Source organism: Myxine glutinosa, chromosome 5 (genome assembly GCF_964187855.1).
Source record: "Myxine glutinosa chromosome 5, kmMyxGlut1.1, whole genome shotgun sequence".
NCBI lineage: Eukaryota > Metazoa > Chordata > Myxini > Myxiniformes > Myxinidae > Myxine > Myxine glutinosa.
Window position 1 is genome coordinate 18,619,722 of NC_136265.1, and position 22,924 is coordinate 18,642,645.

A 22,924-nucleotide genomic window follows, 5' to 3' on the forward strand; every position below is an offset into this window, starting at 1 on the left:
TGGTGGACGGTACAACACACATATGAACAAAAGGTGGGAGCGAAGGGGAAGCCGTAGCCAAAGGTATTCCTGGGGGTGAGGTGGAGAGAGGGCTGTGGAGGGCGAGTGAAGAAGAGAGTTTTTTATAAAGATAGCAACCCCACCTCCAGGACGAGGCTCAGTTCTATCATACCGGAGGAGGGAGTAACCTGGGAGAGCTACCAAGGCATCAGAGACATCATGAAGGAGGAAAGTTTCTGTTAAGCAGATCACATCTGGTTTGTCAGAAGCAACCTGTATGGAGAGGTCAGTCAAGTTTGAGCGAAGGCCCCGGATGTTTGAGGTCCATACCGTTAATGAAGAGGAAGGGGGAGCATCGGGTCCAGAACAGGGGAGGGGGAGGGGTAGGGTAAGATGTGGAAGAGGAGGAAGAGGTAGGGAGAGCTGTTGAAGGTGTGTCAGAGATTTCAGAGATTTCAGAATAACTTCTTCTCTTCTGGATTTGGTTATGACAAACTTCCCTGAAAATGTCTGCTGCTCTTCTTCTGCTCCAATCGGCTCATCTGATCATGTGCTTGTCAAAGTGGACATCTCTCTGACCATTCTCAGAGAGCCTCCTCAGCGTCGACGAGTCTGGCATTTCACTCAGGCCAACTGGCACGGTCTTCAAGCAGCCATCAATCATCTGGACTGGTCTCCCATCTCTACCGCCTCTGACATCAACTCATCCTGGGAATTCTTTCAAAGTAAATTGCTCTCTCTCATGCACAGATTTATACCATCTCGTCTTCAGTTGTCATACCCTTCCTCCCGTCCATGGTACACGGAATCTTGTGGTGAGGCTGTTGCCCTGAAACAACTTGCTTTCGTCTCCTGGAAAGCAAATCCAACGGAAGGAAATCTCATTTCCTTTCAGAAAGCCCGAAACAAGTGTGTGTCCACCCTCAGGAGAGCCAGGAAACAATATCTCACCATTCTCAAGACCGAACTCTCTTATCTGTCTCCCTCTTCCAAATCCTGGTGGCGTCTGGTCAAATCTGTTTCTGGTGTTTGTTCCCCCTCCATCCCCTCCCTCACCTCAAACGGCTTAACGGCTGACTCCGCACGTGAAAAAGCTGAATGCCTCAACTCTGTGTTTGCCTCTAAATCTTGTGTCCCAAACCCATCCCTCTCTGTACCCACCGTACCCAGTCGTACCCAGCTGCTCCTGGACTCTGTGTCCTTTCCTCCTGACAAGGTGGAAAAGTTTCTGGCAACCCTCGACTCTGATTCTGCAACTGGTCCTGACGGCATCAGCCCACGGGTCCTAAAATCATGTTCTTCTGCACTTTCACTCCCTCTTTCTGTTCTCTTCACCCTCTCTTTTGCTCAAGGTCATCTGCCATCTGCTTGGAAATCAGCCAACATCACCGCTTTGCACAAAAAAGGTGCAAAAACAGATCCCAGCAACTACAGACCAATCAGCCTTCTCCCAATTATCAGCAAAGTCATGGAATCCATCATTGCTTCAGATATTAAATCTTTCCTCTTCTCCAATGGCTTGATCTCTGATCATCAATTTGGTTTCAGACCTGGTCACTCTACTCTGGACATGCTGCTTCTGCTTTCTCAACAATGGATGGAGGTCCTCAACGCCAAACAGGAAATTAGAGCTGTCTCCCTTGACATTTCACGTGCCTTCGATACGGTCTGGCACCCTGCTCTGCTCTCCACACTCTCCTCCTTTGGTATCCATGGAAATCTCCACACATGGCTGGCGGACTTCCTCTCTGGTCGTAGTCAACGTGTGGCCCTGAATGGGTTTCTCTCATCTCCTCTTCCTGTTCAGGCTGGAGTTCCCCAAGGTAGTGTTCTGGGCCCTGTGCTTTTTCTGGTCTTCATCAATGATCTCTCTGACTCTCTTGAAAATCCTCTCTATCTCTTTGCTGACGACTCTACTCTCTGTCGCTCCATTCCTCATCCCTCAGATCGGCAGTCTGCAGCCTCCTCACTCTCTGCAGACCTGGACAAAATCACAGACTGGTCAAACAAGTGGAACATGTCTTTCAATCCTGACAAATCTCACACTCTTACAATGTCTCTCCGAAAAGACCGACTGGACAACCCTCCCATCTACTTTCTCAACAATCCTCTCCAAGAAGTTCTGTCGCTCAAGCTTTTGGGTCTCACTATCTGCCATGATCTTTCTTGGGAAAACCACATTTCCAAGCTGGCCTCCAAAGCCAGTCGCCGACTGGGCATCCTCCGTCGTGCGAAGTCCTTCCTTGGCACACCTGAGCTCCTCACCACATACAAGGCTTTCATCCGCAGCTCAATGGAATACTGTTCCCCCCTCTGGGCTGGTGCTCCTGCCTCACACCTTGCTCGGCTTCACGCTGTTGAGGCCAAAGCTTTCAGAATCATTGGAATCTCCTGTGATGTAGTCAACGCCGAGGGCCTTTCACTCACTCACCGCAGGCAGGTTGGTGGTCTTTCTGTCTTCTACCGACTCCTCTCCGGCCTTGCTCCCCCAGCTCTCTCTGTGCTCTGTCCCCCCAATATTCCTTCAGGTCGCACAAGATCTGCCTGCAACCCTCTTCTGGTTAAACTGCCAAAGTCTAGGCTCTCTGCTCACCTTCACTCTTTCATTCCCCTTTTCTCCCGCCTCTGGAACAAACTCCCCCACTCTCTTCAATCCCACTCCTCCCTCCAGGTCTTTAAAACAGCTGTTCACCACCATCTCTTATCTTCCCCCATCGAAAACCTTGATCTTTTCTACCCCCGGTAATTCACCCCAGAGTCCTTGCAGTGTTCATATGTTTTAATCCTCTCCCACCTCCCCCCCAAGTCCTCCCGATGTCCCTGCTCTCAAATGTTGTGTTTGTGTCCTTCCCCCTCTCTTTTGTGTCCTTCCCCCTCTCTCCCCATCTTGTCTACCGCTCCCCTTGTTTTTTGTGTTTTGTGTGTCGGTTTGTCTTTTTGTGTGATTAATGTTAGCTCTTTCACGAGCCTCGATCTTGTATACAAAAAAAAAAAAAAAAAAAAAAAAAACTTGGAGAAAGGGAAGAATGGGGCGGACAAAAGGTTTGATGGAGATTGGGTGAGGCACAGTGAGGTGTTATTTGAGGAGGGGGAAGAGCGAGGCAGAAGGTTTGGGGAGATGAAGGTGAAAGTTGGAAGGGGGAAGAAGCAGGGAGGATGCTTTGAGGAGGAGGGGTGAGAGGGGAGTCTAGGAGGGGAGGAGCGAGGGAGAGTCTCGGAGGGGAGGGGTGTGGGGGGAGTTTAGTGTGTGGGGTGTGGAGGTGTGGGGGGGTGGTGAGATTGGCAAGGGGGGAGAAGGGGCAAGGGGCAAGGGCAAGGGGGGAGATTTGAAAGGGATGGGTGATGGGGAGGATTTGGAGGGGAGGGGTGAGATTGGATTTTGAAAAGTGTACGATTCATGGGAAACGAACATTTTTTGCAAAATGAGTTTGAGACCTTCGCGTCAAAAATACGTTTGAGGACACTGGAGGAGGGGTGGAGTTCTGGATAGTTTAGGGAATGTAGAAAGGAGGAACTGTAAGAGATGGTATTATATATATTTTTTGGAATGAATAGATTTGGTGAGCAAGACGAAAGCATCCTTTTGTAGGAAAAGAAGAAAAGGGTGTTATAATATATGAGAGAAAATAGTTGTTCAGGGGAGAGATTATACATTTCTAGCCGCGAGATCGCGAACGAAGAACGAACGAACAAAAAGAACAACAAATAAACGAATAAGACCTGGGAAGGAAATATTTTTTTTTGGTTTTTTTTTTTTTGTGTGAGTACAGATATTAAACAAGGAGGTACGGGGTGAACGACTGGTACGAAACAGAGAACGAAAATAATTTCAGCGCATTCAACGAATCGCTGAGAGAAAAAACCACAAGGTCGGAGACGGTACGGTGTCGGTAGTCTAAGCCTACGAGTACTAGGCCGCAGAATACTCGATACCATTAACCGACGATTGTGTATACATGTACGAAAAATTAGCACCGAAAATTTTCCAAAAGATACGCTATAGGTACACACACCGAAAGATAGATACAGTCTCGACAAAAACACGATTGTGATAGATCACTTAGCTTCGAGAGCGTGAGCGCATGGAGCAGCTTCGAAAAGACGTGACCTCGCCGAGATCTCGCGAGACCTTCCGAAAAGGTTTGGGGACGTCAATGCACTTTGGAGTCTGATGTCTCCAGGAATGTCCGTACCGCCAGGGGACGTCAAGTATGTCCTAGATGGGGGGAGCATTACTTCACAGGATCATATGGAACCGAGGTTCAACATATGACGTGATATGTCAGCAGTATGTCACATATGTGAAAAGACACCATGGTGAACCAGTCGTGGTATTTGATGGCTATCTCAATGGCCCAAGCACAAAAGATACAACACAGCAACGAAGAGCAGGATTGCGTGTTGGAGCACCTGTGCAAGTCTCCGGGTCTATGGTTTTCAATGGAAAGAAGCAAGACTTTCTTTCCAACAATGAGAATAAGCAGAAGTTCATCACCTTGCTCGATGAACACCTACGACATCATGGATGTTGCACAGAACATGCTAGGTAGGGCAGATGCTGATCTACTAATTGTGCAGACTGCCATTGTCACTGCTGAGAAAACAAGTAAGCCGACTGTCGTGGTTGCAGATGACACAGACATTCTGGTTCTGCTCTGTTTGCACTCAAAGCTCACTACAACAAATCTGTACCTTCGACCTGAACCTCGCTATGGCATGAAGAAGCAGCCAATATGCTGGGATATTGTGGTTCTAAAATCCACATTGGGCCCACAAGTATGCAATAGTATGCTTTTTGTGCATGCTATCCTTGGTTGTGATACTACATCCCACATACATGGTTTTGGAAAGGGAGTTGTGCTCAAGCTCATTCGCACCAATAAAGACTTCCAGGAACAGGCCAAGATCTTTGGAAATCAGAATAGCACAAAGGCAGACATCATATCCGCAGGAGAAAAAGCAATCGTCTCCTTATACAAAGGCAAATCAGATGACAAGTTGGATTTTCTCCGCCTGCAATGCTTCCAACAGAAGGTCAGCATGAGTTCAACTTGTGTGAAACCAGAGGTTCTCCCGCCAACCTCAGCAGCAGCTACGTACCACAGTATGCGGGTCTACTTGCAAGTACAGCAGTGGATGGGGAAAAGGAAATCAGATGCAACCAGCGGAGTAGGGGTGGTGTGAGAAAGGTGGACAGTACATTCCAGTTCTTACAGATAAAGCAGCATCCCCCAAACACCTCCTGAAGATAGTAAGGTGTAACTGCAAAACAGGTTGTAGCAACAGGCAGTGCACCTACAAGGCAAACGGGCTTGAGTGCACTAATGGATGTGGAGTGTGTAGAGGTGTATGCAAGAATGTCATTGCAGTCCTTGAAGAAACTGAAGAAGACACTGGTGGCTAGAACATGTGGAATGATATAGTAGTTAAATGACTGCAGTTACAGCAGATTGATACATGGTTCACTGGTGCCTTATGCTTCGCCAACAGAAATAGTCCAACTTCGCTCAGATGGGAAATATGTGCCAATATTAATTTTAAATGGCGGCCATTTTGAATGTATGCAAATTAGGTGTCAACAAATGACCCAATGTTATAAATACTGTTATTATTGTATTCCTTGACCCTGAAAATATGGGTATAGACACCAGAATTAAGTGCCTACGAGTCTCAGATCCCAAGGTATATAGGCAAAAGTAGTTTGAATGGTGGCCATTTTGAATTTCTGCAAATTGGTCACTGTTCCACAACTGCGATTTTCCTATACTTTTAATATGTTGTTTTGTGAGCTATTCCAAATTAAATGCAGGTAAAATGGATTCTGTTGCAATTTGTTTTGGGTCATTTCATATTTTGACTGGACTAATGGTGACGCCGCACACTTCAACAACAAAGAGCAAACCAAACTAAATGTCTGAGGTTTAAATAAGACAGGTTCCTCCAAGATCCTCGAATGATGATCTAATCATTTGCACCTGAGCTGGTGCACCTGATTCTAATTTTAGGTATTTGAACTGGTGATAAATGTAGGGGTGTACTTACTTTTTCCACATGCGAAATTTGCATTTATGTTTATTTAAATTATACAATGGACAACAAAATGTAAATGTTTCATGATATTTGTTATATTATATCACCTTTATCTATAGTGGGGCGGCTTAGCCCAAATATTCAAAAGAATTGTGCATTTTGTGATACAAGCACCAAATTTGGCACAAATGTACATTAATATGTTGCGAACATTTTCAGATATTGGGCCACTTGAAATTCCGTAATTTTTTTTTCTCAAATTTTTTCAAATTTCGTAATTTCAAATTTTTCGGGTGACACCGTCACAATTTCGGTCTTCGAGGCCGGCCGATAGGCAAAGTGTGACCGGAAGGGACGAGGTTCTCCTGACCACGTGGCCCTCGATCTGGGAAGCGAGAGGCGTTCCATTAGTGGACGCGCCCCTCACGCCCGACTTTTGGGCGGCCCCGGCAGGCCGTTTGTTTTGACGTTCCGTGACAGGCCCCGCACCCCCACCTCCGGGCCGACCGGAAGCTTGTGCTGAGTACATCATACCTGAACAACTCAGTGAGGCAGAACACAGCAGTGCACACCAGGGTGACCCCTTCAGTGCATAAACCAATTAACCTGTCCACTGCAGGGCATATAGAAATGAAGTTATTTTCTGCATATAATAATAAATATAAGTTCAGTTCTATATAACAATTTCTGTTATCACCACTACCACTACAACTACCACTACTACAAGCTTTGTCTGGAATTTTGTGGACTAACAGACAAACAGACATACAGACAAGCTGGGATCAAAACATTACCTCCTTCCACCATTGAGTGTAGAGGTAAACATCATGGAAATTATATCATGCCCTAGATTTAATTCATGCTTACCCGTGTATTTGCTTCACTGGTTCACAAGGTCTTTTGCATACATGTAATTCAGACTCTCGTCTTCATTGCTGACCACACAATGTTCGCAACATATTAATGTACATTTGTGCCAAATTTGGTGCTTGTATCACAAAATGCACAACAGGTTTGCTATGCTGCTACACTACTATCAATATTGTTGAAATGAAGATCAAATAGCTGTATGATGAAATGTGTTGAAAAAGTCAAAACTTTACATGGGGTGTACTTACTTTTTCACGTGACTGTATATATTTATATGTGTGTGTGTGTGTGTTCACATATTAAGATTGCAGATTCTTGGATTTGTTTTTCGATCATCTACTCATCTCATTATATGATCCTGCTTATTTTAGTTCACTCAGCAGTGGTTCTATTTTTAGTCTTCTTGTTCTCTTTCTGGTGATTCTTCCTTGTTTCAAAAGGCATTCCACTCTTATCACGAAACCATTTCATCAGATCATGTGTCTGAATGAATGAATGAATGATCGTTTTAAGGCCATTTTTAAAATTTATTTACGGGGGTTAGCCTTGCGGGCTCCATGACCTCATGGGTCCCTGTTTGAGGCAATATTTTTTACGGCCTAATGCCCTTCCTGACGCCAACCCTTAGTCGCCTCCTACGATGCGCAGGGATACGGTGTACCTATTCTAAATCGGGGTACACACCGGGATCATTCATCCCAGTAAGCTGGTACTCAATTTGCCGACCTCGGAAGGATGACAGGCTGAAGTCAACCCCCCTGGCGTTAATTCAGCGATCGACCGGGATTCAAACTCAGGATCCTCGGATCCCAAGCCGGCACCCTAACCGCTAAGCCAACACCAGGCTTTGTCAGATCATGTGTCTGTGTCAAGTATTTTCAATCAAGCTTCTCTTCTCTTTGACTTATTCTTCATTGTTTTTTGGTTCCATCCAACTGATCTCCTCCATACATTACCACACATGCATCTCAAAGCTTTCCAATATTGCTTGATGGTTTCCTTTCGCAATGTCCCCATTTCTCTGTCTCGTACATAAATCACCCACTCTATACTGTCCAAGGGAGTCCAAACTCTTCAACCATAATAACACGAGTTAAAGATGTTTCCCATTGCTTTCCTATGGATTCTTAGCTTCTTGGCTTCTGGAAGGCAAGATTTTCCCTGAAAGATTGTCTCGTCACTTTTGGATCGTCACGAAAACCCAGCTGGTTTGTTATTGACCTCCAGCGAAAACATAACATCTGCCGGCCCTACCTGGTCTAAAAATGCATGCCACACACATTCTTGCTGTTATTTCATTATTAACTCCTCATGCCCTCAGGCCAACTTGTGATGGGAGTACTAAAAAGCTTATCTGAAGAAGAAGTATGCCTCTTCATCATAAAAAAAACATTCAGGACTCTTTCTATTTCCAGATTAACCGATGGATTTCCCACGGAAAGTACAGGACAGAGACATCAGCAGGTCCCTTTTCATTAAGTTTGAAACAGACATAAATTAGACCATTTTCCCAGCAATTCCTTTGCGAATAGGTATTAAAGTCAGCACCTGTAATGAGCTCACCTGATGGAAATTGCAACTGGTTTTTTTTCTTTCAAAATAAATGAATTCTAAAGTTTCTCAGACAATGTGCTGTGAGTTGTTACATTTTTTGTAACAACCCTGCAGCAAGAAGTGTTCCTCATTAAGTGATGAACTAGCCTTCAAGATACTTTGATTGGAGAAGAGAGTGGGTGGTGCCTGCTGGAAGGAGGTTGTAGGGGCGGGGCCAGAAGGATTTTTTTTTTTTTTTTTTGGATACAAGATCGAGGCTCTTGTAAGAGCTAACATTAATCACAAAAAGACAAACTGACACATAAAGCATAAGATAAAGGGAGCAGGAGACAAGATGGGGAGAGAGAGAGAGGGAAGCACACAAGTACAACGTTTGAGAGCAGGGATATCGGGAGATCTGTGGGAGGGAGAAGGCTTGGGGGGAGGAGGCGTGGGAAGGGGGGGGGGGCGGTGGGAGAGGTATAAAACACATTGACATTGCTAGGACTTCCAGGACAGAAGTCGGAATTTCAAAAAGTTGGATCTCGGGTGAATTAACGGGGGTAGAAAAGATGATTTCATTCATAAAACAACAAAGCAGGAATACTAAAGTGTGGAACATGTTCATTGAGGTCAGGTCGTGATTGATTGAAGCTCAACATGAATACAAACGACAATTATTGTGTGAAGCAGAATTAACCTTAATCGGTGTTAATTGTCATTACTGTTGTGTTTTGAACCTCACCTGCAGGATGATGGAATATTCACTGGACATGGAGAATGTTAGCCTGTCGGCTATACGTACAGTACGTGTCCTCCGACCTCTCCGAGCCATCAACCGCGTGCCGAGTACGTTTGTCTGACCGAACCGGTTGACAAATCTCCCTGAAAGCTCGAGATGAGCGTTTGTTGGATGTGAGGATGTAGAGGTCAAATTATTATGCACTGCAATACTTTTTAGTTTTACCCTCGTCAGAGGAGGGCATTTGGGACCATAGATATTTCAAGTATCTGTCTGTATGTCAATCGCCTACAGGTCACAATTCCAAACCGATCATCATGAAACATTACCAAGTTGTGGAGGTAGTCACAACTGAGAAGCCTATTGATTTTGAGGTCAAAGGTCATCTTGAGGTCAAATTTCTGAAATTGTCATTTTTCATCCGATTGACTTGAAAGTTGAATAGGATTTGCATATCGAGTCACTGAGTTGGGAAAGCAACTATTTTTGAGGTCAAAGGTCAATTCAGGGTCAAACCTCTAAAATCGTCAATTTTCATCTGAAAAATCGTCAATTTTCATCGGATTCACTTGCGGGTTAAACAGCAAATGCATTGTACCTCACTAAATTGGGAAATCAATTAATTTTAAGGTCAAATGGTCAAAGGTCAACTCAAGGTCAAACTTATAAAATCATCAATTTTCATCTTAAAAAATCATCAATTTTCATCCTATTAACCTAAAAATTAAACAGCAATTGAGCGCATAGTGCTTTACTGAATTGGGAAAGCAACTATTTTGAGGTCAAAGGTCAATTCAGGGTCAAACCTCTAAAATCGTCAATTTTCATCTGAAAAATCGTCGATTTTCATCGGATTCACTTGGGGGTTAAACAGCAATTGCATTGTACCTCACTAAATTGGGAAAGCAATTAATTTTAAGGTTAAATGGTCAAAGGTCAACTCAAGGTCAAACTTCTAAAATCATTAATTTTCATCTAATAAAAATTGTCAATCTTCATCCAATTACCCTAAAAATTAAACAGCAATTGCATAGTGCTTCACTGAATTGGGAAAGCAACTATTTTTGAGGTCAAAAGGTCAAAGGTCAACTCAAGGTGAAACGTCTAAAATCATCAATTTTCATTTAAAAGATAATAAATTTTCATCCGATTGACCTGAACATTGTTTAAAGATCACTAATTTTAATCTTAATGAAATGGACTAGTTGATGTTTCCATGGCAACCTTTTTCAGGAGCGGGAGTGGATTTTGCAAGTATTGTGTTCTGCACGACACCTTTCCTATTTGTCTGTCTGTTTGTTTGTCCGCACTATGCTTTTCTCTGCAACCGTTGGTCTGATTGCCAAGAAATTTTCACCATAGAACGCCTCTTCCTGTAGAATTTTTAATGATAATTATGATGTCATAGGTCACGTGGTATGGCGCCATATTGGAAAAACTGAAAAACTTTGCACCTATATATCTCTGAAACCACTCCATGGAATTAAATGGAAACATGACTCATTGTCGAGCACTCCCCATGGGGAACAACATATATTCATTATGATGTCATAATCAGACAAGTAGAATAGTTGATCTGATCAGTTTGAAATTTATTGACCATGATCTACACAAAAATTGTATGGGCGAATTAAAATAATGACGTCATCGGTCACGTGATCGGCAGCCATATTGGATGGAACATAAATCTATCTCATCAATAAACCACACAAACACAGCAGCTAATAAACACCACAGAAAATGCACCGCATCAATACGTGCCGGCGAGGATCTGCAATCTCTGATTGGTATTTCTCGTTTATTTAATTTATTGTAGAAAAAGAGTCATTAACGTCTCATTCAACCTTTTCATCTTGAACAGTTGGAGGATGCATTGTCCAATTACATAAGAACGTCCTTTTTAAGGTTCTGATTCGAGTAACGAAGAACGAGACTTTTTGTCACATTGCAGGCATGCGAATCCTGGTGACTCTGCTGCTGGACACGCTTCCCATGCTCGGAAACGTGCTTCTCCTCTGCTTCTTCGTCTTCTTCATCTTTGGCATCGTAGGCGTGCAGTTGTGGGCCGGCCTACTCCGGAACCGCTGCTTTTTGCAACACAATCTCACTCGGTAAGACAATGCCTCCCGATGTCTGTCATTGTGCTTAAACAGATAGTGTGAGCTTGCTTTAAATAGCACGAGTCTGTGCACACTCGGATACAAGGGATAATGAGGAAATAATGTTGCATTGAACCTAAATGGTAGTTTTCCACTGAGTTCAGATGTTCACCAATGTCTCAGATCATCTCCCATCCAAAACCAAAGATCTTTTCTACCCCCATTTATTATCCCCAAGCCCAACTCTTTCCAAATTTCTAGGTTGTTCTTCTTGAGAGTTTGCTTCTCCATCCATCTTGTGCATCCCATGCATCCTCCCCAACCTCTCATTCTTCCCCACATCCCTTATTTGTCCAAATATCCCTCTAATTGGCCCTCAACCCAGATGTTGGTGTTTTCCCCTCTCTCTTTCTACTGTTCCTTCTGTTATGTTACGTCCTCGTCCATTCCACACGTTCCACCATGAGCCTCGACTTTGTACACAATCAAAGAATAGCTGCCACAATATGAACACAGCTCCAGTCATACTTCGGTTTATCGTCTACCTCTCTGCAGCAAGAAGGGCTCATGTCCTTGCAAGATGTTGCCCCTCGCTTGCATAGGATAGCATCTGCATATTACAGCTCCTCTCATTGGATGTTTGATCATGCAGCTGGAATTGACCCAGTGCCGGGGTTAACACACACCAATGTGTCATTGCATGGTCCGAGCGGTATTGATTAGGGCGACATTCTTAACAGAAAACAATTACCATAAAACTGTGAATGGAAATTCTTGCGGCTCGAGTCTTCTCAAAGGTTTGTTTTTTTCAATCACAAATTCTTTCATACTTGCCATTGACAGTCGGACAAAAGTTGTGAAAATGCACTGGAAGTTGCGAAAATTATACCAGCTTTCAATGTCGCTGAGTGTTATGGTTCATGTTTCCGACTCACTTTTCTTTAATGATGCAATTGTTAAAACAACGTTACTACAGCAACTATAATGGGGATGCCTCTTCACGGTGGTTGTACCCCCCAATGCAAGTCAGGGGCCAAATCTTCCCCATTCTTCCCTGCTGCCCGGATTCGTCAGGGAAGCACCATCATGGTCAGTGTGCCGATCGATCCCCATGGACCGGCCCTTCCCTTCTTGTTTCTGTCTCTTCTTTCTCTTTCTCTCTCTCTCGCTCTCTATCTCTGTTGTGGCACTGACTTTGTGAAGGCGGGGGTACACCACCCCGGATATGGGGGATCTCTGGGTCGTTACTGGGAAATCGATCGGTTGTTTCCTGGTGCTGGCTTGTTCAAGAGAACTGTCAGAGGCTATACAACAACAACAACAACAACAACATAACTACAACACCACTCGGAAGAGCACATACAGTCACGCGAAAAAGTAAGTACACCCCATGTAAAGTTTTGACTTTTTCAACATATTTCAACATGCAGCTATTTGACCTTCATTTCAACAATATTGATAGATAAAGGTGATATAATATAACAAATATCATGAAACATTTACATTTTGTAGTCAATTGTATAATTTAAATAAACATAAATGCAAATTTCGCATGTGGAAAAAGTAAGTACACCCCGACATTTATCACTACTTCAAATACCTAAAATTAGAATCAGGTGCACCAGCTCAGGTGCATCGTTAAAGAGGATCTTGGAGGAACCTGTCTTATTTAAACCTCAGACATTTAGTTTGGTTTGCTCTTTGTTGTTGAAGTGTGTGGCGTCACCATGCCTAGATCAAAAGAGCTCTCTGAGGCCTCCAGAAAGAAGGTTATAAATGCCGACGAGTCTGGGAAGGGATTTAAAAAGATCTCCAAACAATTTGAAATCAATCATTCGACTGTCCGGAAGATCATCTACAAGTGGAGAAGATTCCAAACAACTGCCAACTTGTTCAGGCCAGGCCGCCCCAGCAAGTTCAGCCCGAGAGCAGACCGCAAGATGCTGAAAGAAGTCTCTAAGAACCCCAGAATGTCATCACGGGACCTATAGGTAGCTCTTGCCACTGTTGATGTCAAAGTGCACGACTCTACCATTCGAAAGAGGCTGCACAAATTTGATCTACATGGGAGGTGTGCCAGGAGGAAACCTTTGCTGTCCAGAAAAAACATCAGGGCAAGACTAACGTTTGCCAATGAACACCGAGGCAAAGACCAGCACTTCTGGAACAATGTGCTCTGAACAGATGAGTCAAAGGTAGAGCTATTTGGCCACAGTACCAGAAGACATGTTTGGCGAAAACCAAAGACAGCATTTGACCACAAGAACCTGGTACCAACTGTAAAGCATGGTGGTGGAAATATTATGGTTTGTGGCAGCTTTGCTGCATCAGGGCCTGGGCAGCTCACCATCATATAATCCACGATTAATTCTTCATTGTACCAGAGGGTGCTTGTGGATAATGTGAGGCCATCTGTCGGAAAGTTGAAGCTCAACCGAAGTTGGACTTTGCAACATGACAATGACCCTAAACATACCAGTAAATCCACCAAGGAATGGCTGAAAAGAAAGAAATGGAGGGTTCTGGAATGGCCAAGTCAAAGCCCGGATCTAAATCCAATCAAGATGTTGTGGGGGGATTTGAAACGAGCTGTGAATGCAAGAAACCCCTCAAACATCACAGCTGAAAGAATTCTGCATGGAGGAGTGGGCAAAAATTTCTCCCAGTCGATGTCAGAGACTGGTAGACAGTTATAAGAAACGCCGACTTGAGGTTGTTTCTGCCAAAGGGGACAATACCACCTATTAGAGCCAAGGGTATTAATACTTACTTTTACTTACTTTTTCCACACGCTAAATTTGCATTTATGTTTATTTAAATTATACAATGGACTACAAAATGTAAATGTTTCATGATATTTGTTATATTATATCACCTTTACCTGTCAATATTGTTGAAATGAAGATCAAATAGCTGTATGTTGAAATATGTTGAAAAAGTCAAAACTTTACATGGGGTGTACTTACTTTTTCATGTGACTGTACATCCGCCAGGCTGAATAATTTACATTTGTATCCATTGACAGATCGGATCTGGATTCAGACCTGAACCAAAATAGAATCAGCTTGTTCTTGTCACCTACCCAACTTATCCACCAAGTTTTATCACAACTCGTCCACTTTTTGAGATATCCTGCTGTGTATCGTCTTTGACCCTGTCTCTCAATTGTGTAGAATCACTGAATAAACTCACTAAGTACTTCACTTTTTATATTAGTGATGTGGTTCGAAAATTGTCCAATATAAATCTGATGTCGTGTTAATTGGAAGATTCCCTCGAAATAATGTGGATGTGCCTGGTGATGTCATTGGCGGCCAACATTTAGCAGAAACTTAAATTTTAAAATTGGGTGGGATGACAGAGGGGTAAAAAGGCAATAAACCGCCAGTGTGGTTATGGGGTCACATTTGGCTTTGATATGTAGGGGAATGAACCTAACCCTAACCTTAACCCTAACCCTAACATCCCTAACCCTAACAACCCTAACCCTAATAATCCTAACCCTAGTCCTAACCAGAACTCTAACATAACCCTAAACATAACCACCAAGGTTGCATCTCCTGTTTTATATCTGCGATTATTATACAATTCAGAACAATGATGAGATTAATATTAAAACTCAGAAACCAGTCTGAATAATAATAATAAGTGGAGATGCAGCCTCGGACCATCTGCTGTTAACAACACCACCGCTCTAACAGCAGCTCCGATTGCCGTGAATGTTGTGTTTGAATGCGCCAGGCCGGCATCTCATGTTGTGCATCTTTGATTATTATTCCAGTAAAATAATTTGGAATTGGGATGGTGACTCTGCTCTGATCGAATCTACCTCATCACCCTGCACCATCACACCGGAATACTGTTATAGTGCAACATATACAACAGCAATAACAACAACACCAACAACATATATTCATGATGATGTCATCAGTGCCTTTTTTTGATCCCATAATTAGCCACTAGAACGCTTGATCCAATCAGTTTGAAATTTATTGAGCATGATCTACAACAAAATTGTACGGGAGAATTGAATTGATGAAGTCATCGGTCACACGGTTCAGCAGCCATATTGGATTGAACATAAACCACACAAACACAGCAGCTAATAACCACCACACAAAATACACTACACAAGCACGTCCTGGTGAGGGTCTGCAATCTTTCATTGCTCTTTATATATATTTATTTGCACTTGTGGCATGTCTGTCGTCCAGCTTAGGTCATATTACGCTAACGTCTCATTATACTGATATGGCCTTCATATTTTCTTGCACGTGACAGGCTGAACAATGGAAGTGTACTTCCTCAATACTACCAGACAGAGGCAGATGTGGCCAACCCATTTATCTGCTCACTACCCCATGACAATGGCATGCAGCGCTGCGGCGGCGTACTCGCCGACCGTCCCATGTCTCCCAGGGTACCCATATGCCTACCGAGGCATGGCCGCCGAGGGCCAAATGGCTCGGTTGCTTGTTCAGACTGGGGAGATTTGTACACGGAGTGCCATACGGGTCATGTCAACCCACAGAACAATGCCATCAACTTTGACAACATTGGATACGCCTGGATTGCCATATTTCAGGTACCTGGTTCAAGGCACCATCACACAATGGCCTACTTTGTTTTACGGTTTGTATGATTTCATTGTCCTCAAGGGAGATGCTAGCAAGCAGGACAGCCAGTTCCCTCAGAAAGTTTGGCTTTGTCTGCAATGTGATGCCCCACTTTCGAAGCACCGTAACATTTGTTGTCGTACCCTATTTGAGGAATGAGGATTGTTACGTGCTCCTCCCCGAACCCCTGGTCACGATGTACCTCCGAGCCCCGAGAGGAGCCACGGCAGAAAAAATGTGTTACTCCGTCTCAAAATTAATATTGAAACCACACCAATGGTTATCAACAAACAAATAATGTATTAAAAATCACACAGGAATAACGATACAACAATGATAGCAATCAACAATACAATCAATAGCAATCCAGAGTGCACTCTATATATCTTAGGGTGGTACCATCAACTAAAGTCAGATAACTCACTGTGCTCCACGTGAGTGAAAATGGACACTCCTCAATGTCTTTATAACCTTCTCCAAGGCGAAGTGGATTCGCTCCAGCGATCGCTGGACCGATGTCCCGTCGAAACCCGAATCCCGCTGTCCAGTCGAGACCCGAACCCCGTACAGATGGCAATGGCAGTCACACAGCCGACTGTATAAAGGCGCCCTCCAGAGAAGTACGTTCACAGCTCACTCAGCAAACCGCAACGTAATTGGAGACGAAGCGGTCGCGCACACACATCCCCGACAAACGATAGGATGTTGAGAAGAGCTGACACGTAGCAAAACCTTTGTCGGTGAACGAAGCGCGAGGTTCAAAATGGCCGACGGCTCTTACTTGAGTCGATGCAACCAGGCAAGGATTCGTCGGAATCTCAGCCGAAACCTGTCCACGCAGATTTCTCAATCCCAGCGATAATACCTATCGCGGGATGTCTTTTCAAGGAACTCAAAATTCCCTCACGACCTTCGTTATACAACGCTTGCTATGGAGTTCGACGTCACGCGTCTTGTCTGACTTTTTCTCGCCACGCCTCCTCTTCTTCACCACCGTCGTCTGCCGGTTTGGTTTCCTGTGTCATTTAAAGTTAACCTTTTTAACTTTTGATAACTGTTCGTGAATACTAAACCTTTTGAAGATAATAATAGTACATAATATCAGAAATATGTCAAGTGGAGGAAAACCCCAACAACGGAAGTGACGAATCCATAACACTTCCCCCCCTCAAGAAAGAAAGTTTGAACACAGCGAAAACTTTCTTTGCAAGCAAACTCTTTAAACAAACCAAAGTAAACTCACAACCCAAATCATCAATTCCCGTGGGCAACAATACTCAATATTCCCCAAAAATAAAGCAACAAAACCTCGAACAACCCATAGAGATTTCCAAAGTTAATTCAGTCTGGACAAAGCGTCAACAACGACATTGTCCCTGCCCTTTACATGTTCAATTTCCCAGTTGGACTCCTGCAAAGCCAAACTCCATCTCAGCACCCTCTGATTTTTTACTTTTAGTTTCTTTTGAATGAAGGTTAAGGGGTGGTGATCAAAAATCCAAAGTCAAGCAAATCTACAGCACTTTTTCCGGGAGGCCGAGCTGAGAGCCAGGTTCCATGGTGGTTGGGTGGTGAGGCCTGGAAGTATTCACTACATGGACGCTTTTAGGAACGTGGAGTTCACAGTTAATCCATGTAGGAAAGTTCACTAAATGGACGCCTTTAGGATCGTGGAGTTCACGGTTAATCTGTGTCGGAAACTTGGCTCGGCTGCTCCGCAGCATTCAGTGCTTCAACTCTTCCGAACTTTCATAATAATCACGGTTGGACCGCTTGTCACTGTAGTCACATGAATAGCGGTCTCCTTCTCGGCCACTACTCTGATAATCCTTCCTTCGGGAGCTGCCGTAACTCTGGGAGCCTCCATAATAATATCGATTGCGGCCACCACCAAAACTACTGCGCCGTTGTCCTCCTCTGTAGCCCCCCCGACACCTATGAAATGCCTTCCCTACTGTTATGGTCCGACCCTCCAACTCCTTGCTATTCAGATCCTTTTCTGCATCTCTGGCGTCCTTTGAGTTTTCAAACGTGACAAAGCCAAACCCTCTGGACTTTTGTGTTTCCCTGTCTTTTACCAGCTGCACTTCCAAAAGCAGTCCATATTTGCTGAAGACAGAGGTCAGAACTTCTTCCTTTGTTTTGAAGTTCAGTCCACCTACAAATAGCTTGCCAAATTTGCCGCCATCCCTGACTGGTGTGGTGTTATTTTCCTTATTGGGCTTTTTAACAACCATCGGGTTACCAGAAACTTGACCACCAGCCAAATCATTACTGATAACAAAAGATACTCCCTCTACAGGAAGAGTGGCTTGTAAACCTATGGTGACCGGTCCTGACACCAAATCAGACTCCAAATGGATGACATGAAGTGGAGCTCTAACACAGCCACCAATCCCCTGTAAACGAACACGATCACCAGTTGCCGTCTCCTCTGACAATGGCAAAATGCCTTCAAGCATAAAAGATTGATGTGCTCCTGTGTCCCTCAATACCCTAACAGGTCTCTGGTTAGTCGAGTCTCCATCCAGTGACACAAACCCCTCTGAAATAAATGGTTGGTAACCCTTTTGAGGGCGATTTCTCCCATTTGCCATGGCATTCGGAGTTGTACTAGTCTGACTCCGCTCCTGATTGTTCCTTTCCAGGACATAACATTGGGACCTCACGTGGCCACGTTTATTGCATAAGGCGCAAGTAGGTCCGGAGGAGAAACTCGCGGTCTGCCCCGAGCCCCCCGGAAGATAAGTCTGCCTTGGAACTGTTGTCTTCTGATCCCTAAAAGTCGCGGTATTAGAGTTGTCCTCATAGTCATCTCGAGGCCGCCCCCATGAATTTTCGTTCTCCGCCCCTGATGTACCATAGCTCCCCTGGCTAAGTCTAGGCGAAAAGTTAGGTTTGTGGAACCCCATCCTGTGTGTTAAGGCATAGTCATCTGCCATGGTTGCTGCCTCGTACAACTTTGGTACCTTCCTCTCATCCAGATGTACTTGAATGTCCGCGGGGACACACTGTTGGAATTCCTCCACCAGGATCAATTGTCGCAATAGTTCGAAGTCTTTTCCAACCCCTTTTGAATCACACCACCGATCAAACATGGTTTCTTTCATTCTGGCAAACTCCACATGGGTCTCACTCTCCCTCTTGCCGGAATTTTTGCCGGTAAGCTTCAGGGACCAATTTGTAGGCTTTGAGAATGGTTTTCTTCACTATCCCATAATCTGCACATTGGTCAATCCGTAGAGCCGAATAAATATCTTGAGCTTTACCCACCAGAACACTTTGCACTAACATGGTCCAGGACTCCTCCGGCCATTTTAGCATTTGAGCCACTTTCTCAAAGTGTGAAAAAAATTGGCTACCTCCTTTTCATTGAAGGGTGGAACCAGCCTCACATGTCTACCAACATCCCAGGTGTTCTGACGAGGTGTCGAACCAGTCGGCATGGATGGTACCTCTCCCCGTTCTTTCATTAAATCCAGCTCCTTGAGTTTAATTTCCTGCTGAAGCGCCAAGTCCCGTTCCCTTAACTCCCTTTTGGCTTTTCTCTCCTCTGCTTTTTTCTCTTCTAACCTTTCCTCGAGTTCTCTTTCAACTCTCCTTTCCTCTGCTTTTTTCTCTTCTAAACTTTCCTGGAGTTCCCGTTCCTGTGCTGCTCTTCTTTCCTCGAGTTCTCGTTCAACTCTCCTTTCCTCTGCTTTTCTTTCCTCAAGTTCTCTTTCCTGTGCTGCTCTTCTTTCCTCGAGTTCTCTTTCAACTCTCCTTTCCTCTGCTTTTCTTTCCTCGAGTTCTCTTGCAGCTCTCCTTTCCTCTGCTTTTAACCTTTCCTGGCTCTGCAATTGCATCTCCAGTTTCCGGAGCTCCACATTTTCTTGATCCTCCGGTAACCAATCCAAGGCTACCTCTTTCCATGTTCCTAATCCCACCAGAGATTGTATCACCACTGTCTGCATCTCTGCCTTCTTCATATTAACTCGGACCTCCAAGCTAAAATGTTTGGCCAATATCAAGAGTTGTGATTTTTTAAACGCTCGGACTGTCTCACTAGGGGACGCTGCAAACTTCTCGGCATCAAACACCATGGTGACTATCAGTTAACACCTGTTAACCTTCACACAAGAAATTAAAAAAAAAAAAAAATTCGGAAAATTTGGGAATGTTGGAAAAAGTTCCAAATTTGGGAATTCTAGGAATGTTAGGGAATTCTTTCCCAGACGAAATTTAGGGAATTTAATCCACAGTACGAGATTTAGGGAATTAAATCAGCAAAGCCGAGCCCCCATTTTCTCCACAGTACGAACCCCCAATTTCAATCTGGGTCAAACCCGAACGGATGTTATTAGGGAATTTTTTTTATCCCGGACGAGCCCCCAATTTCTGTTACGGGCTCCTCCCTGACCCCCTGGTCACGATGTACCTCCGAGCCCCGAGAGGAGCCATGGCAGAAAAGATGTGTTGCTCCGTGTCAAAATCAATATTGAAACCACACCAATGGTTATCAACAAACAAATAATGTATTAAAAATCACACAGGAATAACGATACAACAATGATAGCAATCAACAATACAATCAATAGCAATCCAGAGTGCACTCTATATATCTTAGGATGGTACCATCAACTAAAGTCAGATAACTCACTGCACTCCACATGAGTGAAAATGGACACTCCTCAATGTCTCTATAACCTTCTCCAAGGCGAAGTGGATTCGCTCCAGCGATCGCTAGACCGATGTCCCGTCGAAACCCGAATCCCGCTGTCCAGTCGAGACCCGAACCCCGTACAGATGGCAATGGCAGTCACACAGACGACTGTATAAAGGCGCCCTCCAGAGAAGTACGTTCACAGCTCACTCAGCAAACCGCAACGTAATTGGAGACGAAGCGGTCGCGCACACACATCCCCGACAAACGATAGGATGTTGAGAAGAGCTGACGCGTAGCAAAACCTTTGTCGGTGAACGAAGCGCGAGGTTCAAAATGGCCGACGGCTCTTACTTGAGTCGATGCGACCAGGCAAGGATTCGTCGGAATCTCAGCCTAAACCTGTCTACACAGATTTCTCAATCCCAGCCATAATACCTATCGCGGGATGTCCTTTCAAGGAACTCAAAATTCCCTCGTGACCTTCGTTATACAACGCTCGCTATGGAGTTCGACGTCACGCATCTTGTCTGACTTTTTCTCGCCACGCCTCCTCTTCTTCACCACCGTCGTCTTCCGGTTCGGTTTCCTGTGTCATTTAAAGTTAACCTTTTAAACTTTTGATCACTGTTCATGAATACTAAACCTTTTGAAGATAATAATAGTACATAATATCAGAAATATGTCAAGTGGAGGAAAACCCCAACAACGGAAGTGACGAATCCGTAACAGGACCCATGTAGTACGATAGTATAGTTTTACGGAATTTTATTGCCAATCTTTGTGATGAGATCTGTTGTGTGTAGAATTGCCGATGCAGGTAGCACCAGATAAAATCAGAGTTAATATGGAGGGGTTAGCCTACTTTTCTGGGTTTTGTGCAAAAGCGCAGTCGTGCATCCCAGAATGTCGACAGGTGATCACGCTGGAAGGTTGGGTGGACATCATGTACTACGTTATGGACGCGCACTCCTTCTACAACTTCATCTACTTCATTCTACTCATTATTGTAAGTCACCTGTAAGTTATAACCTGATGGTCGTACAGCAAACGGACACGCGTGCACCACCAATGAAATGTTTCAATAAGCCGTTTCAATAAGTGCTTGTTCAGCTTGGGAATGGTTCACAGGAGTGTTTGGAGCACGTGTGTACTCGGTGAGAGTGAATGCAAGAGGTGGTGGAGGGCACAATCGATATGATTGTCATTGGGATGGCCCCGAGAAACCAAACCCCCAATCGACTCAGAAATACCAGCAAAACGACATGTGAAAAATGGTGGGCCTTTGTGGGGCTAGTCAATCCTTAAGCTGTCAGTCAAAGCAATCAAAAAAGATTGAGAGCTATTGGTTGGAATTGAGAAAACATTTTTGAGGAAGGATGAAGGCGAAATAATTAATTTAAAGGGGAGTACAAAAGTGGAAAGGAGGTGGAAGAAAGTGAAGAGGAAGATCGGGTGTGGTGAAGGGAATAGGGGGGAGTGAAGGGATGTAGCGGAGATGAAGGGAAAAGGGGTTGAAATGACAGCTATTTTGCATCCCACAGGGTGCTTTTGCTCACAAATAAGCATTTGCACCATTAGACATTTGATAACATTTATGGGAAGGATAATTTGTTGTATTTATCAATGACTTTTATATATTTGGTCCTCCAGCGGCCATAATTGCCTGAGCTCATCAATGGGCCTTGGGTAAAGACAACGTCTGGATTGATTTCCATCGTTTTTACACATTACATAGAGGTTGTTGTTGTTTTTTTCATTTTATACCCTGGCCCTGCATAGATCAAAATTTAAATTTATGATGAAAACATTCACGAGAGAAAAATGTTCAATCGGTGAGGATTTCAGATAAATGTTAATAATTCGTGAATGAAGTGTCGATCTCAATTTTCGAAGAACTCGAGTGGATTTTTTTCTGGATGAAATGCCGATACGCTTTCGCCGGAGGGTTGTAATCGCCATATAATGGAGGGAAAGTATGACGTACACTACCGGTCAAAAGTTTTAGAACACCTCAATTTTTCCAGTTTTTATTGAAATTTAAGCAATTCAAGTCCAGTGAATAACCTGAAATGGCACAAAGGTAAGCAGTAAACTGCTCGAGGTTAAAAAAAAAAGTTTAGGTTAGCAAAAACGGGAAAATAATGTAAATTGCACAGTTATATTGCAAAAAAAAGGCCTTCTTCAGGGAACAAGTAATGAGTTAACAACTTACAGCTGTTCTGCAGCAATGTAAGTAAATTAAGCCTTGAAAGTTGATGCAAACAATTCCTACAGGTGTCCCAACCTCTGCTGATTACTTGATTACAAACCCCCTGTCTGTATAAAAGCAGTATTGGAACAGACTGTTATTACATCCTCCGAAGCATTATTTGGACAATATTGCACCGCA

General features: G+C 44.0%; 2 protein-coding genes across 2 annotated transcripts in view; both read left to right on the plus strand.

Annotated features, from left to right (window-relative positions):
- LOC144892212 (uncharacterized) overlaps positions 1 to 22,924 on the plus strand; it is a 623,022-nt gene that overhangs the window by 78,929 nt on the left and 521,169 nt on the right. The gene's annotated exons all lie outside the window — the stretch shown is intronic.
- LOC137428722 (voltage-dependent T-type calcium channel subunit alpha-1H-like) overlaps positions 1 to 22,924 on the plus strand; it is a 231,558-nt gene that overhangs the window by 26,776 nt on the left and 181,858 nt on the right. The window contains exons 3-6 of the mRNA XM_078777047.1: positions 9,185 to 9,282; positions 11,127 to 11,286; positions 15,556 to 15,859; positions 21,449 to 21,541. Coding sequence (XP_078633173.1) covers positions 9,185 to 9,282; positions 11,127 to 11,286; positions 15,556 to 15,859; positions 21,449 to 21,541 — 655 coding nt within the window. The remainder of the gene's footprint in view (positions 1 to 9,184; positions 9,283 to 11,126; positions 11,287 to 15,555; positions 15,860 to 21,448; positions 21,542 to 22,924) is intronic.